Source organism: Gymnoscopelus microlampas, assembly GCF_963454915.1.
Source record: "Gymnoscopelus microlampas genome assembly, chromosome: 24".
NCBI lineage: Eukaryota > Metazoa > Chordata > Actinopteri > Myctophiformes > Myctophidae > Gymnoscopelus > Gymnoscopelus microlampas.
This window is the reverse complement of record NC_139961.1, coordinates 29458436-29478769: the sequence shown is the minus strand read 5'-3', so window position 1 is coordinate 29478769 and position 20334 is coordinate 29458436. Positions and strand designations below refer to the sequence as shown.

Below are 20334 nucleotides of genomic sequence, written 5' to 3'. Positions count from 1 at the left end.
ATACCTGCAACCTATAAAAAAAAAACTGTCTGCAGCAGAGACGGAGCGCGTGTGTTCCAAATGTTTTATAATAACAACACCAGGCTGTTGCACAGCGTTGGGACTTTCCTGGTCCATGCTGCTTTTATAGCGTAGAACTATATTTTATAGGCCTACAGCAATATCAATATTGCTTTACCAATATTTATAACACCAGAATTCTCCCATGGGGATCAAAAAGGGTCTTTATCTATCCATCTATCTGTCTGTTAAAACCCTTACTTGTTGTTTGATTTGTTGAGACTTAAAGGGATAGTTCACCCAAAAAAAATGCTTATTTTCTATCAATTACACAGACACACCCCAGCCGCATACCCCATACCGGAGCCGCCGCCGGTCATCAAATTATTGGCAATAATGGCATGCGAGAAAAACTAAAAAAATCTCCCTGAATTCAAGTCTCCATGGGGTGTGTAATTGAAAAAAAGTCATTTTGGGGTGAACTATCTCTATAAGTTGCGCTCTCGATTTCTTAACCATTAAACCATATATACTTCTACCAAGGGTGCACAAAGGCTCTGTACTAAGCCATCTCTATTTTCCCCTCAACATCAAATCTCTTTTTCGAAAATAACCGATCTACAAGCTCCCAAAGCGATGCGTTGGGAGCTTGTAGACGGTCTGTTTTTGCTGTGTCCCCAGAATAGGGACACTATTTACTGTATGTTCTCTATTTGAGTTACCAGGCCACTCCAGTACAGTTAAATAACAGTACAGTGTTGAACTGTAAGTGTCCCTGCTGGCTACTTAATAAACATAATGAATGTGTTTATATATATATACTGTACAGCACAGTACCCTCCCCCAGTGCTGAGCAAAGGTCTGAGGCTGGGAGTACATCAAGTAGGTTAATCAATAGCATTGGCCCCATTTACTGCAGCCATGTGGCTTTACAGTACGTGAGCTTTCCTGGCCGTTTTCATGACAGAAATGTTGCATCGAAGTTAAAGTAGAAATGAGATCGAAGTCCTGATAAAAATCAAAGCATGTTGAACGTACAGTAGCTGTCCTGTGCGGGGACAGATGCTCATGCGTCAGAGTTCAACTCAATTTCGTTTTCACATCACAGATTGACAGGTGTAAAAAAGTGGGCGAAGTTCTTTGTCGTGCAAGCTCCTATCATTTGCAGTTTCAAGAAAGGGGCAAAGAATAGAGACAGAAAGAAAACAGGGCAAACAGGTCAGATATGTGAAGTTTTCCCTAACACAAGTAGAGTAAAATATACTGTACATATGGTGAAGAGTTCATCATCATTTGACCGGTTTAGTTACTTATATACCAGGCTCATCACTTAGATGGATCGATACAGTAGATAGATTGATTGATTGATTGATTGAATTAGTTAATGAATGGTTTAACATTTAGATTTCTTTGCAGAATAACATCACGTTTGATAACAAACTCATCATCTAATTGCAGTGATCCTGGCAGAGAACAATGCACGTTAATAATGATATACCTTGCGTTGTATTTTTCTTGATGGACGCACACGCACACCCACACACGCACACACGCACGCACGCGCGTGCACGCACACACACGCGGGCCAACCAACAAAGAAGTGAAAAGGGGAGCTCAAACATGAAGAGGAGTAGTCAACAATGGGGAACGGTTGTCATGACATTCTGAACATTCTATGAGTAACAAGCTAGCGGCTGACTGGCTGCTGCACTGATTGGCTGCTGACAGTAGAGGGCTGGCTGGGTTCGCCGCACAAGGTTTACTGACTGCTTTTACTCACTCTCTGGTGGTGACAAGCCAAAAGTAGTTACGACGATACTTTCTGACTGTACTATACTTTCTGACTGTTTGTTAACCCATTAAAACCGGTAAAGCATCGGTTTAGATATGGACATAGCTCGTCACTTCATGAGGTCTTTTAAAAAAAAAAGTGAACATTTGTGCAAATCTTTTAATATATTTTTAAGGCAAACATTTTCAACTCAAATCTTTGCTTCTGGGGGTCCCTGGAACAAAATGTGTTGAGATGGGGGTCCGCCACCAAATGCATATAATTTTGGGGGTCCTTGACATGAAAAGGTTTGAGAACCACTGACATAGAAACATAGGTTTTTCAGAAAACTGCTAGGATTTAGAAGACATTTGTAGAATCGGCCTCAGGTCTTAATGGGGTAAAAGAGGACTGGTTGACATGAGGTGGTTCAGCACTGGTTCATAACGTGGGGTCCAGGGACTTCCAGGGGTCCATTAGGAGGTTCCAGTGGGTCCCCACTGCAGCTAAATGGCCGACGATAGTTAGGAACCAAATGAACCGTCATGGGTCTCTAAGTTTGAGAGTGTGCAAATATCCATTTGGTTCCATTATGTAAGCTGTCAGAGTTAAATTAACACAGACGGTTTTGCTGTGTAGATTTGGTCAGAGATATACAACATTAAATGATATCGTATCAAATGGGGGTCTGTGGCATGGCCTAATGAATAATAAACTAATTAAAAAGGTTGATTACCAGTGGTATCCTGTTTCACATACTTACTGTTGACATTTCACGTAAGCCCTGGTTCGAAGGACGAAAACCTGAATGTTTGACGCGGCTGCATCTCCGAAATGAAGCACGGCTTTCATTATTGCCGTCGGACGAGATAAGATGAAGCTTTAATGAGCCCCGACAGGGGAAATTGGATTCTAACAGCAGGCAATGACAGGATATATGGACGCAGATAGAGCTGCAATAGACGGAAGATGAAACGTGTACACACGTCTCAGCAGAAAAGATAAAACGTCGGAAAGTTGGATGGAAATGTTAAGCGAGAGCGCAGACGAGCAGAGTGATTATTTATTCATCTTCAGACATCAGATCCTGAATGTTCACTACATTATTAGACAGACTGAATGCTCTCGTTGGAGTTATGGGGGTGATATTGCTCGCCGCTCTGGGCTATGTGTCTTAAGGGGAGTAATGGTGTTACAGTAGCAAGGTATTAGCTGCATCCATCATTGTATCCACATTACTCTTTAGAACCACCCATAGGCACACTGTGTGTGTGTGTGTGTGTGTGTGTGTGTGTGTGTGTGTGTGTGTGTGTGTGTGTGTGTGTGTGTGTGTGAACTCAATTTACACAAGCTGTTAAAGGTCTGGTGAAATGAAAAATACGTTTAATAGTTTTTTAGAGCATAACCGTGGTCATCATATTGTGAGCATACCTAACAATAGCAAAAAGGAAAAAACCCAATTCTTGTGTAGTTTTATATCAAAAGTCCCTAAAAAGCCAATCTTAATGACTTCCTGTGAACAAAAATGTGCTGCGTAATGACATAGATACACTTTCATGAATATAAATGAATCTTCATTTCATTCACATCACCTGTGTGATTCCCATAGCTGCACTTTCCTCCAAACACAGCTGATTTTAACACATTGACTGCCTGAGATTAAAACATTGTTTTTCATCCCCATGCCAGCATTTTTTACCTTATATTGACGATCTTTGGAGGGCTGCGGGAGCCGTGACGTGTACACGGAAGTAAACAAAGGGTGTCTTGGGGGTGGGGGTGGGGGAGGGTCACCTCTATCCACCGGAACAAAGACATTTTTACCACGATCGGCCATTTTGTTGCTATCGCCCGTTGAATAAGGCTTGTTTTCACCAAAAAAAGAAGAAATCCGAGCTAGATGTGTTTTTCTACAAATCCTACCATAGGAGTGGACGGAATTCCTTCTCTCAGAGTCAAGGCATCATTCCTAAGTTGTGGTAGAGCGCCCTCTTTTTGTTGAAAAGACGTAAACAAACGTCCTTAGCAGGCAAGTGTTGGATTTGGAAGGACATAAACATACGTCCTTTGCAGGCAATGTGTTAATTACAGAGCGACTCCGTTTTGAATCTCATTCAAGATGACATCCAGACGGTGTATTACTCATTGTAAACTTAATCAGTACACTAAAATATGTATCTGAAAACATTTTAGGTTAGAAATAAGCAACTTTGTAACAAACATTCTGCACAGTGGCCGTCTCTCTCTCCCTTGGCCAGCGTGCGCCTGCAGGCTACAAACACTAATGCCAAATTCCAATACCCAAAATCTCGCTCACTCGCTCACTCACACTCGGTCACTCGGTTATTTGCTTTTTGGAGGAGCCGAGTGGGTTTGGAGCGCTTGGAGCCCCCCCGCCCACTCACTGCCCCAACACACACACACACACACACACACATGCACAAACACACTGTTCTATTCTATACCTGCATATTACTATGTATATTTTCATCCACAGCTCTGGTTCCAGTGATCCAGCTGTGTGACACGTCATAAGTGATCTTGCCGTCGCTTTGAAATGACGCTGGGTGAGCCGAGCGTAGTGCATTCGGATCCTATGAGGCCATCCCGGTCCATCACTCCGTCCTCGCATCTAATCCTCTCCTCCTCGCTGGGGGGGCGAGGCTAAGGCGCGAGTGGAGGACGCGAGGAGAGTGAGCGAGTGTGAAAGTTGGTATCGGAATTCAGCTTAACACTGCGCAGTGCGCACCACGTGAGTGAGATTCTACCGTGCCATAGCCTGAAGGGATGGAATCTTCTGTTGTAGACTGAAACTTCAAAATAAAATGACCGAAAATGTAATTTCACTGGACCTTAAAGTAATGTTTTGCCTACTATATTTGATTGCAATGTTGCACATTTCTTCATTCTAGTACTATATCTTATTGTACATCTTTTAAAAAAAAAGAAAAAATCTATTTCACACTTTGCTTTGGCAAGTGTACAAATGTAAACGGTGTTTCTCATGCCAATGCGCCGCTTTGAATTGAAATTGGATTTGAATATGAGAGAGATGAAAGGTAGTGAGGTTGTACTGTAGGTGGGTGGCTTTTTTTTGCAAGTGTGAGCTTGTGTATGTGTGGTGTGCACTGTGCATGTTTGTGTGTACAGTATGAGCATTTACAGTATATTTGTGTGTGTGCGCGTGCATACACAACATGTGAGCGTGCATGCATCTATTTTTAAGTCATAACACAAGTTAAAACAAATCAAGGATATGACATAGTATAGTCCAGGACTGATCTCCATTGTTGTCCTCATACACATAACAAATACATCAGGAACATCAGTCAGGAACAATGAACAAAATGTGTGTGCGTTTGTGAGTCCATGCATTTTTGTGTGTTGAAGCAGGTTTGTGCAACCACCTGTGTGAGTGAGCTGAGTGTTTGTGTATGGGTGCGTATGTTGGTGGTAATGTATGGGTCTGTGAAAAACATAATTGGCACAAAAACTGTGTGTGTTGGGTGATTTTGCAGATCTCATTAGGATAATGGTCATGGCAAGTTTTTTGTGTGAATGGTAGAATGACTGATCTTAACCCATGAAGACCGGGAACACTTCTGTGTCATTTTAGATTTCTTTGGGCTATTTTTTGAAAAATCATGAAAATTTGAGTCTTTGAATATATATTTTTCTAAGCGAACATTTGTAAATCAAATCTTTGTTTTTGGAGGTCCCTGGAACAAAATATTTGACAAATGTTCGTTTTAAAAAATATATATATCCAAAGATTTGCACCCATTTTATGAGTTTATATATCTGCTATTTTTAAATAGACAAAGTAATCTAAAAATGACACACAGATGCGTTCCCGGTCTTAATGGGTTAATACAATTATCTGGGTATGAAAAGCGTGGGAGAAAGTGGGTCATTTGTGGGTGGGTATTTTATTTTGGTAAGCGTTTGAATCGCCCTGTTTCTCTCTCATGTTCCTGGCTGTGAATCGTGTGCCTGCTAGTGCCGTGGAGTGATGCTTTATTTGTCATGCAAATACTGAGTGGGTGTTGGATGAAGAGAGAGAGAGAGAGAGAGAGAGAGAGAGAGAGAGAGAGAGAGAGAGAGAGAGAGAGAGAGAGAGGGTGAGAGAGTCAGTGAGTGAGTGAGTGAGTGAGTGAGTGAGTGAGTGGACGGAAGTACATGAGTGGATGAAAAGTACATGTAATACAATCACCATAAAGAATGAAAATCTTATTATGTGTATTCCTGCACCGTGCTGAACTGTGTGCATAGACCGTACTGTACATACAAACAGATCAGATGCCATTGAATATATTTTAAGAATTGCTAGAGAGAGAGAGACAGAGAGAGAGAGAGAGACAGAGAGAGAGAGAGAGGGAGAGGGAGAGGGAGACCTACTACATTTTATAATCACTTGCAATAAAGTGACCCTGACAGGCTCCATACAAACCCTCACCTACAAGAAATAGTCTCGGGAGAAATATCTCGGACTCTATTCACACCAGTCAGCAACACCACAGGACTAAAACCAAATTATATTAAAAAGAGAAGAAACTATCTGACACATTGGAACGAATCCACCAGAACCCTGAGCAAGTTGAAATGCCATTTCAGAATCAGAAATTTGGCTCTGAACAGAGAATACCCAGTGGCATAATACCTATCCGAAATACTAAGAAAATCCTTGATCTGAGAGATTACGTGCGCACCATGGAGAAGCCCTTAACCCGTTCAATCCGGGAAAGGACTGGGGGTCCTTGACATGAAAAAGTTTGAGAACCACTGATATAGCAATATACGTTTTTCAGAAAACTGTTAGGATTGATTTAGAAGACATTTGTAGAATCGGCCTCAGGTCTTAATGGGTTAAGTTCCAAGATGTGCACCCACTGCACATTAGTGGGAGAGCTTAACAAGATAATCGAAACGAAGCGGATAAAAGCGCCAAATTTTTTATGAGGCTTCTTTAGGACCTACTGATGGATTCTAGCCTTGGGTACCAAACTTTATTTTGAAAAGTATCCATACAATTAACCATATCAATATTCATTAAAAAAAACAGGCCGATTCACTTTTTGGCCTATAACTCTTGAACCGTAGGTCATAGGATAAAAAGTATTTTTTTCCCTGGACTCCTTGGATCATGACGCAACTTCCCATATAGGTCCCGCCCCTTTTCCGATTTCAAAATTTTACGCCATTTTGCGTTATTTTCAAAACACACATTTTGCTATTACTCCTACAAATGTTGTCCAACTCATACAAATCAGCACACACTGTGTCTTTGGTCATGTGGAGAAGGAGAAGTGACGAGCTAATTGATTGCAGGGGAGTTGGCTGCCAAGCGCATTTAAATGCAGGTGTACAAATTTTAGAAGCCAATCGTAGCCAATCTGAGGGGAATATGAGAAATCGGACTGATACATCTACATCACATGACCAAAGACACAGTGTGTGCCGATTTGTGTGAATTTTGGATTTAATAAAATTAAATTGGATTTAATTTAATTGAAATCCTAAAGAAGCCTCATAAAAAAATTGGCGCTTTTATCTGCTTCGTTTCAATAATGTAAAAAAATGGGGTTAAGCTTCTCCACTACATAAGATGAGGTGGAAACTGAACTGCACTTTCTAACGACCTGCAAATGTACCAAGCCATCAGAGACACATGCCACCAACTGATTAAAAACGTACTAAAATAATTCGTAATGAAAAGCATTCCGTATCTAGTCGGTGAAGTGCAGCACGGGTCAAACACAGCAGCAAGATTTGTGAGCCGTTGTGAGAGGAAAAAGATGTCCAATGGAATACCTTAATCTTGGTGCATAGACCTACTGTATATACAAACAGAGCAGATACCTTTAAACACATACAAACATAAAACCACAACTTACATAAGCTGTTAAAGTAATGTTTTGCCTACTAAATTTGATTGCAATGTTACACCGCTCACATTTATTCATTCTAGTACTATATCTTATTGTACATCTTAAAAAAAAAATCTATGTGAAAGTGTGAAATCTATTTCACACCTTGCTTTGGCGGGTGTACAAATGTAAACATGTGTTTCTCATGCCAATGTACGCCTTTGAATTGAAATCGGATTTGAATATAAGAGAGATGAATACTTGTACTGTTGGTGGGTGGCTTTTTTTTAAAAGTGTGAGCTTGTGTATGTGTGGTGTTCACTGTGCATGTTTGTGTGTACAGTACGTGCATTTACAGTATATTTGTGAATTATGTGTGAATGTGTGGCCGTTTGTACTGTGTACCTGTTTGTTTGTTTGTTTGTGTGTGTGTGTGTGTGTGTGTGTGTGTGTGTGTGTGTGTGTGTGTGTGTGTGTGTGTGTGTGTGTGTGTGTGTGTGTGTGTGTGTGTGTGTGTGTGTGTGTGTGTGTAATTACATAAAATATTATGCTTGTGTGATTTTGAGTGCATGAAAGTGGGTGACGGTGACGGTTGAGATACAAACCCATACAAAAACACTTTTGTATATCAAATCAGTAGTAAGCCTGTGAAAGGCTATTTATTGGTCTTCAGCCCAAGAAGGCGAAAAATTATGAGTACCCACTCGTGATATGAGTACCCACTGGAGGCAAGATTCAGTTGAGCAATTTATTATAAAGATTTGATGCTTAGCATCCCTGTAGTGCATTGCTTCCCAAACAGTGGGTTGAACTCGGGACCCATTATGTTTTTTATTACTTAAAAACAAATTCAAAGATTTTTCAAAATAAATTATTAATTAGAAAACAAATGTTTAAGAAGTAGTGAAAATAGCCGATACAAGTGAACTTGTAGATCTGCTATTTTCACTAGTTTGGGTCCTGAGGAGGCTTCAAAATTCTCTTTTGGGTCTCGAGCTAAAAGGTTTGGGCACCACTGTAGTAGTAGTGTAATCATTAGTCTCACCAGGCCTGACCAGATTGTGTTAACAGTGGAGTCCAGTCTGGCACATATAATGCTCATAGCACACTCTGCTGGGCAAACTATGTAATGACGCTTGTTCAAAATTACCTGAAGTGCTTATAAATCTGCCTCTCTCTTACTTAGCTTACCTTCCAAAATATACGTTATATTTTGGGGTGCTTGTTTGTTTGTCTGTCTGTCTTGTATTTAATTTGATACCAGGCATTTTATTTTCTGCTGCTGTACGTTTGTTTCATTAGTGACATTCTCCGACCTCTGAGTCCTCTGACATTGGCTCATGTTTGAAAGTGGTTCTGCTTCTTATTGTTCCTCTAGGTGCAAGAACATAAAGGCCAGTTTGAAGTTAAACCAATATCACATCATCCTCCCCTCCTCTGACCTTGTGTATACAATTTAACCTCTGAAGCCTTATTTGAAAATAGATGATCTACAAGCTAAATAAAGTGTGTGTGTGTGTATGTATGTATGTATGTATATACATGTTTTCCCCCAAAAGGCTTCTACATTTTTCCAATTGTTTGTAATTTGTAATTGTTTATTGTATTTTATTTTTATTCTCAATAATGATGCCAAAAACAGAGACACCAGGCCTCAAGTGGTTCAGTACTCAAGCAGTTCCTCATTGAAGTGTTGTCTGTCTTTGAGCTAATCATCTCTGCACAGCTTCTCTCCCCCTTCACGTCTCCACAGCAGCAGCAGCAGCAGCAACGTGTGGAAATCGGACAGTGTGGTCAGTGTGGTTTTCTCTACATGACCTTATTGTGTTAGAAGCCCCCGTGCCGTTCCACAAGCACAGCCTTAACCCTTTAAGAAAGGGAGAAGCATCTGTGTAATTGTTTGATTTGACCTAAAAAGCATTATTTTACACTTTGGGCTAAAATTGTGAAAATGTGTGCAAATCTTTGACTATATATATTTTTTAAAGCGAACATTTTTAACTCAAATCTTTGCTTCTGGGGGTCCTTGATATGAAAAGGTTTGAGAACCACTGACAGCAACATAGGTTTTTCCAAAAAACTGAAGACATTTAGTAGAATCGGCCTCAGGTCTTAATGGGTTAAGGCCAGTCCACACCAATGCAACTCCTTGCAACAGCAACTCCTTGCAACCACTTGCAACAGCAACTCCTTGCAACAGCAACTCCTTGCAACCACTTCCAACAGCAACTCCTTGCAACCACTTCCAACAGCAACTCCTTGCACCCACTTGCAACAGCAACTCCTTGCAACTACTTGCAACAGCAACTACTTGCAACCATTATCCCCAAATGGCACCAGACTGCAACTCGTCAGTTGAGACCGCTGCAACGGTCTGTAAAACGGTTTTGTTGCAAGGAGTTGCGTTGGTGTGGACTGGCCGTTACTTAAGTGTGTGTGTGTGTGAAGGGTGGGAACCTGTGATACTGTTGGCTAATCTATGTGCCGTGTCACACGTCTCAAACAGGACACAGGCTTTGTTTCTTTTTTAAATACTTTGTGGCCCTGTCAGTAACGTTAGATAGACCGTGTCTACTTTCCTGTCTGACCTACTAACAGAGTGGCTAGAATGCACTACCACCTCCACAGGATGTTGGTAAAGCCGGGGCTTTTTTTGGCGTGTGTGGCCATTCTGTTTAACCACTTTAAACCATCTACTGTATGCTGTACCTAGTAAACTAATACTTAGTTGACTGGGGTCGGCTCTGTACTTGGTCCGCTCTTTTCCTCCCTTTCCCTCTACACCAAATCTCTTTGGCTGAAATAGCCGATCTACAAGCTTTCAGACCGGCTATTTTAGGCGACAGATCCCCTCAGAATAGGCTGGAATCAAGTGGTTAAAGGCAGAAGAGACAGTTATCAGATGAATCCAACAGGTTGTCTCACAGACAGAAAGGCAGACACTCAGACAGACAGGCAGGCAGACAGACAGACAGACAGACAGACAGACAGACAGACAGACAGTATCTCTGTCTGTCTGCCAGCCTGCTATGCTCAACCAGTCAGCCTATCAATTAGTGAAAGAGTTTGAGGCAGGCAGCTGATGGGACAGCTAAACTGGGGGTCTTGACTGTTATGATTCTCTGCTTCCTGGTTCTAGCCGGGTGGCTAGAGGATCTGTTAGGGAGAGCGTGTGTGTGTATGTGTGTGTGTGAGTGAGTGAGTGCGTGTGTGTGTGTGTGTGTGTGTGTATGTGTGGGCACACAGGTCGAGCGCGAGTAAGTGTATCAGCGCACAGCTCCCCCAGCGCGCGTTCGTCTGTCAGCGTGCGACTCGGGTTTTATGTGCGTGTCAACGCGGGACTCAAATGTGAGTGTAATTAACTGCCTGCAACAAACGGAGACAAGTAACAAGAGTATAGGAGAGGGAGGGAGGTGGGGAGGGAGGGAGGAAGGAAAGAGAGAAGAGGAAGAGAAGAAAATAAGAAGAGGAAGACGACAAACGAAGAGAGATGCGGGGACACAGAGAGAGAGAGAGGATAAAGGCACTGGACGGCCGGGGAAGTGTTGGAATAAAAGTATTTCTGCTGTTTCTGCAGTAGTTCTACTGCTGCTGACGGGTGAGACTGCAAGCGATTCAACAGGAAGACTGGAGAGAGAGACCTACAGAGAGAGAGAGAGAGAGAGGAATGCAGGCAGGGATTATGTCCCTCAGGGCTTTGTGGTACATGGACACTAATCACACACACACACACACGCCTCGCCTTATGGCTTGTGAAGAGACCTTTGCCTCCTATGTCATTTGGATTGTTGACTTTGTAGGTGGCAGCCATGTTTGTAGTTTTTTATATGGCGTGTAGTCCTTTTTGCAAGTGTACAGTTGAGTCGAGCTGTCGATTTTGGACCAATTGACTTTGTGGGTGGGGGGGGGGGCGTGTCGGCCATGATAGTATTTATATGTCAAGCAAACATGTCAACCGTTAAGCTATTTAAACTGTGTGAACTATTCAAACTGTGCCCTTAAACGGTCGTTTGTAAAAGGGCCTTGGTGTTGAGCACCGAGCATGTTTTGACACCTGTCGCTGCTTCAGAATTTGTGGGGAATCGAACCGGCGTCCTTTTCAGATCACAAACTCACTTATTATGCTGAACATTTTCCCAGGTAGTTCTGGGGATTCAGGCCAGCGAAACTGGGATCAGACGGTCAACTCGGGTAACGAAGAGTTGTCTTGAGTCTCATTAGGAAAAACAATCAGACTTGAAGGAAGGAGGAATAATTCAGCAGAAATACTTACTCCTTTTGATGGGTTATTAGTACAAGATGTGAGACCGGACACGCATCACGAGAGACCCAAAGCAGAGCTTTACAAGTCCCCTGTGAATTCACACTGCCATGCCATGGATCCTAAGCCACCAGCAGGCACGGCATATTCTGGGGATGGGGTCGGACCCGGCGTGGCCCCCCCGGCTTCTACCCAGGTCTCTGGTGGGAGTGGATTCAAAGAACGGGGTTCAGCCGAGAAGATAGCGGGAAGAGGAGGACGAGGAGGGAGTCTGCCGGTCACAGGAGGGAAAGCGGAAGAGGAGAGGAGCTCTGCGTCTTCCTCGTCCAACTCGTCTTCCTCCAGCCTCCCCTCCTCCGCTCTCCTGGCCCGCTACCTGCCGGAGGACAAGGACAGACACACGGGGGGCTGCTCCAAGACCTTCACTGGACTCAAGCTCTTCTCTAGGAGGTAACACACCGTGTGTGTGTGTGTGTGTGTGTGTGTGTGTGTGTTCGTTCTACTGGTTGGCAGATGGTGTTTTACTGGTTGGATAGCTGGATGTGGCTGATTGGAAATGGAGTGTCCAGTTTTAGTACCTCAATGTCTGTCTGTCTTAAGAACAGTAACTCTGTACCTTTGCCTGTCTGCCTGTCTCTCAAGAACGATAGACAGTGAGACCCCCCCCCCCCCAAAAGACATATTTGTACCCTAAATGACCCTATCCTCATGTAACACAGGGCTGTTGTTGCGTATACTGACCAGCAGGTGGCAGAATAGGAACACGTTGAGATCTGCTACAGAGGGAGCATTGCGTTGTAACCATCTCCTGAACACACACATACATTTGCACGCACGCACCAATACACACACACACACACAAACACGCATGCACGCACACACACACACACATACACACACACACACGCATGCACACACGACCGCACGCATGCATGCATACACACGCACGCACGCACGCACGCACGCACGCACGCACGCACGCATGCACGCACGGACGCACCCACACACACACACACACACACACACACACGGACGCACACACACACACACACACACACACACACACACACACACACACACACACACACACACACACACACACACACACACACACACACACACACACACACACACACACACACACACACACAGAGAGAGAATTTATATTAGTCTGTCTCTGTTTGTTTGTTTGTGGCTGTGCGTTTGTGTGTGTCAGGGCCAACCTTGCCCATGGGGGTCTCTGGTTTGACGTGATTGTCATGGCGACGGGGGGTATTGTTGTTATGGTGACAGTGGGCATGATTGTCATGGCAATCAGGACAAGGGACAGGACACGACTTCTAGCCAATTCCTTTTTTTCCCTTATACTAGAAAAACAAATACAGAAAAAAACAGAAAAGGAAAGCTGGAAAGAAGCTGACAATACAGTACATGCCATGGTTTTATACTTATAGATAATACTACTTTTAGTACTTTTAATGTCCTTGGAGCACCCACCTTGGAGGTGGGTGGGGCTCATTGCTACTTAAGGAAATGTTTTTGCCTTAAAGTTCAGACAATGGCGGGAAATGGCTTGAAGGTAACTCGCTTTCCTGTTGTTGCACCTCGGCTTATCATGCCACTGATCAGAATTTCCAGAAGGCAATAAACGCCTCCTAGGCAGGTAAAAAATGTAATAAAAAAAGAATACATCAAAGAATTACCCAGTGTGACACTGGTGTGTGTCAAGGCCTGTTTGCTAGGCTTAATGTGAGGCGAGAGAATCTAGAAAACAGAATTGACCACAGGAACCTCAGTGTCGGTTTGAAATGCCATGTTTCGGTTTGAAATGCCATGTGTAATGCTGGCTTTGGTTTGTTGCTTCTCTTTCTGAACTAATGTAAACAGCATGTGGTACAGTAAGTCATTAATGCTAAAAGGATAACGCATTGTGGTTTCCATTGTGGTCCTATGTATTCAATTCATCAACATAGCATAAACATTTACACAATAATACATGTCATCAACAATTACAAACGCTATGTGCGCTCTGTATGTACAAAGGAGAAAAATGAAAAACGACGGCAGTGAATGACACCTCCTTTTGATGAGAATTTACATTTTCTTCCCCTCGTGGTCTCCTGATAGATGCTTTTTTTCAGGCCAGTTTTGAAAGAAACCAGTGATTCACAGCCTTTAATGGATGGTGTCAGGGCATTCCACATTTTGGATTTAATGCGTTACAACAGTCTATGCACTGTGCATGTGACTGCTGTCCTAGCAGGGGTTTCCAGGTCAGGTCTGGATAGAAGGACTGGTGGTCGTTCTTGTGGAACGGCGCCCGGGGTGCTCTGTGAAGTGTCACCGTCAGTCTTCACTCTCTGTGAATCTCTCTTGTCAAACTCTCTTGACGAGCATCCTTGCGGTTGACAGCATGGCTCTCTTCTTTCTTTTAACGATTCTCTCTCTCTCTCTCTCTCTCTCTCTCTCTCTCTCTCTTTCCCTCTTCCTGCCTTGCAGCCGATGTTTCACACATGAACCCGAATAGTAGCATAAGTGTGTGTGTGTGTGTGTGTGTGTGTGTGTGTGTGTGTGTGTACACACTCATCAGAGAACATGCACTTGGCTCATCAAGGAAGTATGCAAACGGTTATTCTGTTACTCGCCTCTCGCTCTCCCCTCCCTCTCTCTCCTTTTCTGTCTCTTTTTCTCACTCTTCGACACTTCTCCTCTCTCTCTATTTCTCCCTCTGTTTGCCACTCCCTCTCTCCCTCCTTCCAGACTTACTATGTCATACACTGAATGCGCACAAAATGCCCCCCCCCCCCCTCTCTCTCTCTCTCTCTCTCTCTCTGCCCCTCCCTCTCCCATCCCCTCTCCCTTGCACTCTTGCACTCACATTCTCTCTCACTCACACATGAGCGCTAGACGCGAGCCGTGCAGTTGAGAGTTAAGTGTGTGGAGCGGCAGATAGATGAAGCGATAGCTTCAGGAGAGTTGGGCTCAGGCATGGATGGATAAGCGTTCTTCTCTTTCACCAGGTTGTACCTTCCATGCAATTCTATCTTCTTCAAAGCACTTTTATAATAGAATATCAGAAATATTGGTTGTTCCATGGACCTTTTCTTGATGTAAAATTGTAGTTCGTTTTTTTTTTACTGTCACAGTGGTTTTTGTCTCATGCAATGTCAATGTGTTTGGTTAGTGTGACATCTTTATTAGGCTGTTATTACTGTTATTCAAAGATTATGCAAATCCACAGTCAAAGTTTGAGCTCAGGTAAAATCATTGCATGTTTAATATACTCCACACACACACATTTAGCCTGCAGGAATAACCTTTTGAAAGTTGTACTCTCGCTTTGAGTTGACCATCGAAATTGCTTTTAGATTAACTGTCTTATTTGCCTCTGGTGCAGTGCTGCGTTTTTTCTAATAAGCTATCCACTATTCTGTTCTCGTCGGTTGTAATAGAGCAACTTTTTTGTTTATAAGACACAAGAACCAACAGCGTCTCATTGGAGCTGAAGCCAGATATCCGACGATGCAGTTATATTAATCCGTTCACATCTATCTTTCCTTAACCACTTAAACCCAAGCATCCATATTGTGGGGAAAAAACCTTCGATCTACAAGCTGACAATGCGTTGCCTTGCGGCGCAGTGCAATCAGCAATTTTCTGCAAAGATATTTAATGTAGAGTGAAAACAGAAAAGTTGTTTGTATAGAGTCCAGAGAGACTCGGGTCAACAACGTTCAGGTTTTAAGTGGTTTTAAGTGGTTAATAAGGTTCATGTCTCCTTTGTCTCTGTATAGAGAATATAAGACACGTCTCCTTTGTCTCTGCTGGTAAATGTTGCCACATGTTAGACAAAGCATTATTTAGTTAGGTTTAAGGTAACAACATTTTTTGAACCAGATTTATGCGGCGCTGTATGCATTTTTCATCTCCAATAATGTACTTCCTAGACACCAGACATTCTCCCAGCTTGGGATGGACAGTGACCCTATATTGGATATTGGATTATCAATACAGTATAAGTGGAGGGTGGTATTGAGTTATACAAGTATACAGGCTCTATGCCACCATGACACTTAGCAGTTATTATTTCAGCAGAGGCTGCTACTGTACTTGTTCTTAATGTGAGGAATGTTGGACATCTGCGTTCACATCATTCCTACTGTTCAGCCGTGTAGACTGGTAATGCTCACTGCTGCTAACTGCACTTCAGTGTTAGCTTAACCCATTCAATCTGGGAAAGCGTTTGTGTCATTTTAGATTTTTACTAGTTAATATAGCATCACAATCATTTGAACCACTTTAACCATTATTTTATACTTTAGCTATCCAAAAATAGCAGATCTACAAGCAGCTTGTATATCTCCTGTTTTTGAAAAAAAAATCTGTGAAAATCTTTGAATACTATATATATATTTTCAAGTGAACATTTTTAACTCAAATGTTTGCTTCTGGGGGTCCCTGGAAAAAAATATTTCCGAGATGGGGTCTGCGGCCAAATATTATTTTGGGGGTCCTTGACATGATACTGTTTGAGAACCACTGGTATAACAACACGTTTTCAGAAAACTGTTAGGATTTGGAAGACATTTTTAGAATCGGCCTCAGGTCTTAAATGGGTTAACAGAATGTAAAATAGGACCAGTTTACAGTCTTCAGAGTTAAAGGACCATACTGCTGGTCTGTCATATTTAGTCATAGTGTGTGAGTCATAGTCAATGCCATTGACTATGACTCACACGGTATACTTGACATTATTGACGTCCATTTTCCAAACCATACCGTAGTTTTGTATTTTTCTAGGAGGCTGTTTAATTCCTTTACATTTCAGTACGGTAGGAAAATCAACTTGCAGAGACTTGAAATGGACTTGAGATTAGTAATCCAACACACTAAATACAATTTTGCGGTTATTTATTGTGTTTTTAACCCATTAAATCCGGGAACGTATACAAATGTCTTCTAAATCCTAACAGGTTTCTGGAAAACGTATGTTGCTATATCAGTGGTGCTCAAACCCTTTCATGGCAAGGATGAAAGAAGAGTAGTCTTGAGGATGTCGAAACAAACATTTTCTGGTGCACAGTCTATAGACATACAGTAAAAGGCAGGCATGGAAGTTCTTTCACTGTAGTGTCAACTTGGTGAACAAGTTCACGCTATGAGCTTGTATATCTGCTATTTTTTAATAGCCAAAGTATAAATAATGTTTAAAGTGGTCACACAGATACGTTCCCGGTTAAACTCTATACTAAGTTGACCGGATTCTCGAGGGCTCTACTAGCCCCCCTGCTGTTTTCGCGTTTACGCTAAATATATTGGTCGAACGTTAGCCCCAGAATAGGGATGCTAATAGGGTTCAAGTGGTTGGTTTCAAAAGTCTGGGCTAAAAATAGTACCTGGTGGTGAAAAGATTGATTTACGAGTGAAATGTAAAAATAAAGCCATTAACTTGGAGATCCAGGGGTGTAGTAGTTTCGATGGTTGATTGATTGATTGAATGCTTTACAGTTTGCAAAGACAAGCACTGGGAAGTACAGTTCAATACAAGGACTTTTATTTTTAACCCAAGAAAGCACTATGGCTTGTTTCCATTGGGGTCCTTAGTACTCAATTCATCGAAAACAGCGGAAATTTATGGTACAGCGGAAACGTAGATAAATGAATATAGCCAGTATATCGTCTCTGTCGGTTGGAAACCTCATCTGTCCAAAACTGTTACTTTTCACTTTCAGGATTCAAATAAAGTAGCATAATAAGTAGCAGATCTACAAGCTCAAAACATTTCGAGCTTGTATATCTGCTACTTTTGATGTTTTTATGTGGTATAATCAAGTAGGGCGTTAATTTACGAAAGATTGATTGCAGTCATGAGTAGGCCTGCTTGATGATTGTATGCATTTTTTTGCACGATCGTTCTAAGCACAGCAATGTTGACGCCAAAGGCAAAAGCCCTCAGGGGCAGAAACAAAACAAAAACGTCTTGATCCCATGACCCAAGATTCTAGATCCCATGGCCTGGGGGGAAAGTCGGCCGTGCAGTGATTAGTTAATAATTGATTGTCAAGCGACTGCTTGTTTTAGCTAGTACATATAAGAAACAAAACAAAAACGTCTTGATCCCATGACCTAAGATTCTAGATCCCATGGCCTGGAGTGAAAGTCGGCCGTGCAGTGATTAACTAATAATTGATTGTCAAGCGACTGCTTGTTTTAGCTAATACATCTGTGATTTTGCACAAACTACTTCTAGCCATTGACTGTATTTTAGCAAAACTAGTAATTAACTGATCCAGAAGAGAAAAGACTGACAGAGGTTGCCCTCTGTCATTGTAGCTGCAGGATAATGATTCAAATTGTCTTAGTGTTGTAGTTGCTGTTTTCAGCGTTCACTATGTTTACAATAGTGCACATTTATCTATTTAGCTTTTTGAATCACAACATTGTGTTTGGATCCTAAAATGGATTAAAATGACTATGTGACAGACTGCAATCTGTACGCTTACTAGTACAGCAAGCTTACCTGCTTTCTAGTCATGTATAGAGAATGGAAGGGCAGCCCATGGAGACTGATTTGTACAGGGCCCAGAAATGTGTGCTACACCCCTGGGGAGATTGGATTATGTGTATGTACAATATTGCCGGAGCTGTGAATAGACAATGACATGTATTGACAAAGGTGTGATCCTTTTGAATTAACAGTGAGGGTGCGGCGCCAACCATTCTATTTTCTCCATGCAGCTGGTTCACAGTGTTGGACACGTTGAGCTCAAATTGAACGAAGACATTCAAAGATGTGCGACGTGCGTGTGTGCATGTGTGTGTTAGTGTGTGAGTAGTGTCGTGTCGTGTCGTGTCGTGTCGTGTCGTGTCGTGTCGTGGTTTCCCCTTTAGATTGGCCAATTCACATTTTAACTATTTCCCACTGTCAAAGGACATCTTGGTTCCTATTATGTTCTGTTGTGGTCTCCGGTTTACCTACAGTATGTCTATGAAAGCATGATTACATAAACAATTTCCTGGTCCCCTTATGTAAAAAACAATATCCTGTCTAGGCTATATTTGCTGTCAATGCTCCATTTTAAATGTCATTTGAATCAAGGCTTTGATGTCATTTTACGATAAAGGGATTAATTAAAGGTAGGGTAAGTGATTTTCTTTTGTAATTTTTTTGGTTTTGTTTAAAAAGTACGTCAAAAGTACTATATTCTGATAGTAATCATTGCTACAGAGCGTTTGTTCGGTCACAGGGGTCTCTCCAGCTCTTTAGTAAACAGAATATAAATACATTTTCAGGTAGGTGACAACATTTAAGCCAATCAGGAGAGAGCACTGAAAATGCATTTTCTGTTTAATAAAGAGCTGGAGAGACATGGGAGACTCCTTTTACTGAACAACCACTCTATAGAAATGAGTGAGTACTATCAGAGTATATAGCTATTTAACTTATTTTAACAAAAGTAAATCACTTACCCTACCTTTAAATAAGTTGCGATGGAAACGCTTTTGTTGAATGATAGCAACTTTCCCTATGTTGAAAAGCATCAGTGGATGCAAGGGAAAAAAAATGCATTTAAGGTTTGTCCCTTCAGTAAGTCTTTCATCTCGATAATCTAATAATTTCTAAAAAAAAAAAAAAAGTTCATGAAGTAGTGAAAATGGCAGATCTAAAAGCTCACAACGCGGCGCGAAGCACGCGGCGCTTCGTGCCGCGTTGTGAGCTGGTAGATCTACTATTTTCACTGGTTTGGGTCCCAGGCAAACATCTGATTTCTTTTTTGGGGCTTGAGCTAAAAGGTTTGGCAACCACTGCTGTAGAACCTCTGTATGAATTGCTAAAATGAACTTGATGATGGTGTTTGTTTGAGTGGATGAAGTGCAGTTTCTTCTGCTAAGACGGTGGGAACGCCCTCTGCGGTGGCCGTCCTCACTACAAGTAGTCATTCTGTGATTTTTAAAATGCCAACGATTTCACACTTCCATGCCACACTTGACGTCGCGAAAATGTGGCCGAGCCAAAAGTGGAAACCACTGTGTGTGTGTGTGTGTGTGTGTGTGTGTGTAAGTGTGAGTAAGTGTGTGTGTGTGCATGTTTAATTTACTCTCCGTCGTACAATGGTGTGGCATGCCGAAAACAGCAGATCTCCAAGGTCATAATGTGTCGTGATGTGATACATTGTAAGCTTGTAGATCGGCTTTTTCCTTTACACGGCACAGAAGCAATGCAACGAAGTTGGCTATAAATGCCCCAGTGCTGATACAAAACATTGCCATTGCTGCTGGCTAAATAGCGACTGTTTAGACTGATAACAACACAGAGAGGGAGACAGAAAGACAGAGAGTGAGTGAGAGAAAGAAAAATTGCTTTGGCAATGTAAACGTATGTTTTCTCATGCCAATAAAGCTCCATTGAATTGAGAAAGAAAAGAGAAAAAGAG

General features: G+C 42.1%; 1 protein-coding gene across 4 annotated transcripts in view; it reads left to right on the top strand.

The window, feature by feature from the left end:
* The window catches only part of LOC311040716 (diacylglycerol kinase zeta-like), a 168239-nt gene that overhangs the window by 16834 nt on the left and 131071 nt on the right, over window positions 1-20334 (top strand). For 2 of the 4 annotated variants that reach the window (XM_084051061.1, XM_084051060.1), the window contains exon 1: window positions 14798-14919. The exons of 1 other annotated variant lie outside the window; for it this stretch is intronic. Coding sequence is in view for 1 of the 3 variants with exons in the window: in XM_084051062.1 (XP_083907188.1) it covers window positions 12015-12349 (335 nt within the window). In the remaining 2 variants the exon portion in view is untranslated. Of the gene's footprint in view, window positions 1-10796; window positions 12350-14797; window positions 14920-20334 lie in introns of those variants that run through there. One more of the 4 variants, XM_084051062.1, reaches the window with a different exon arrangement.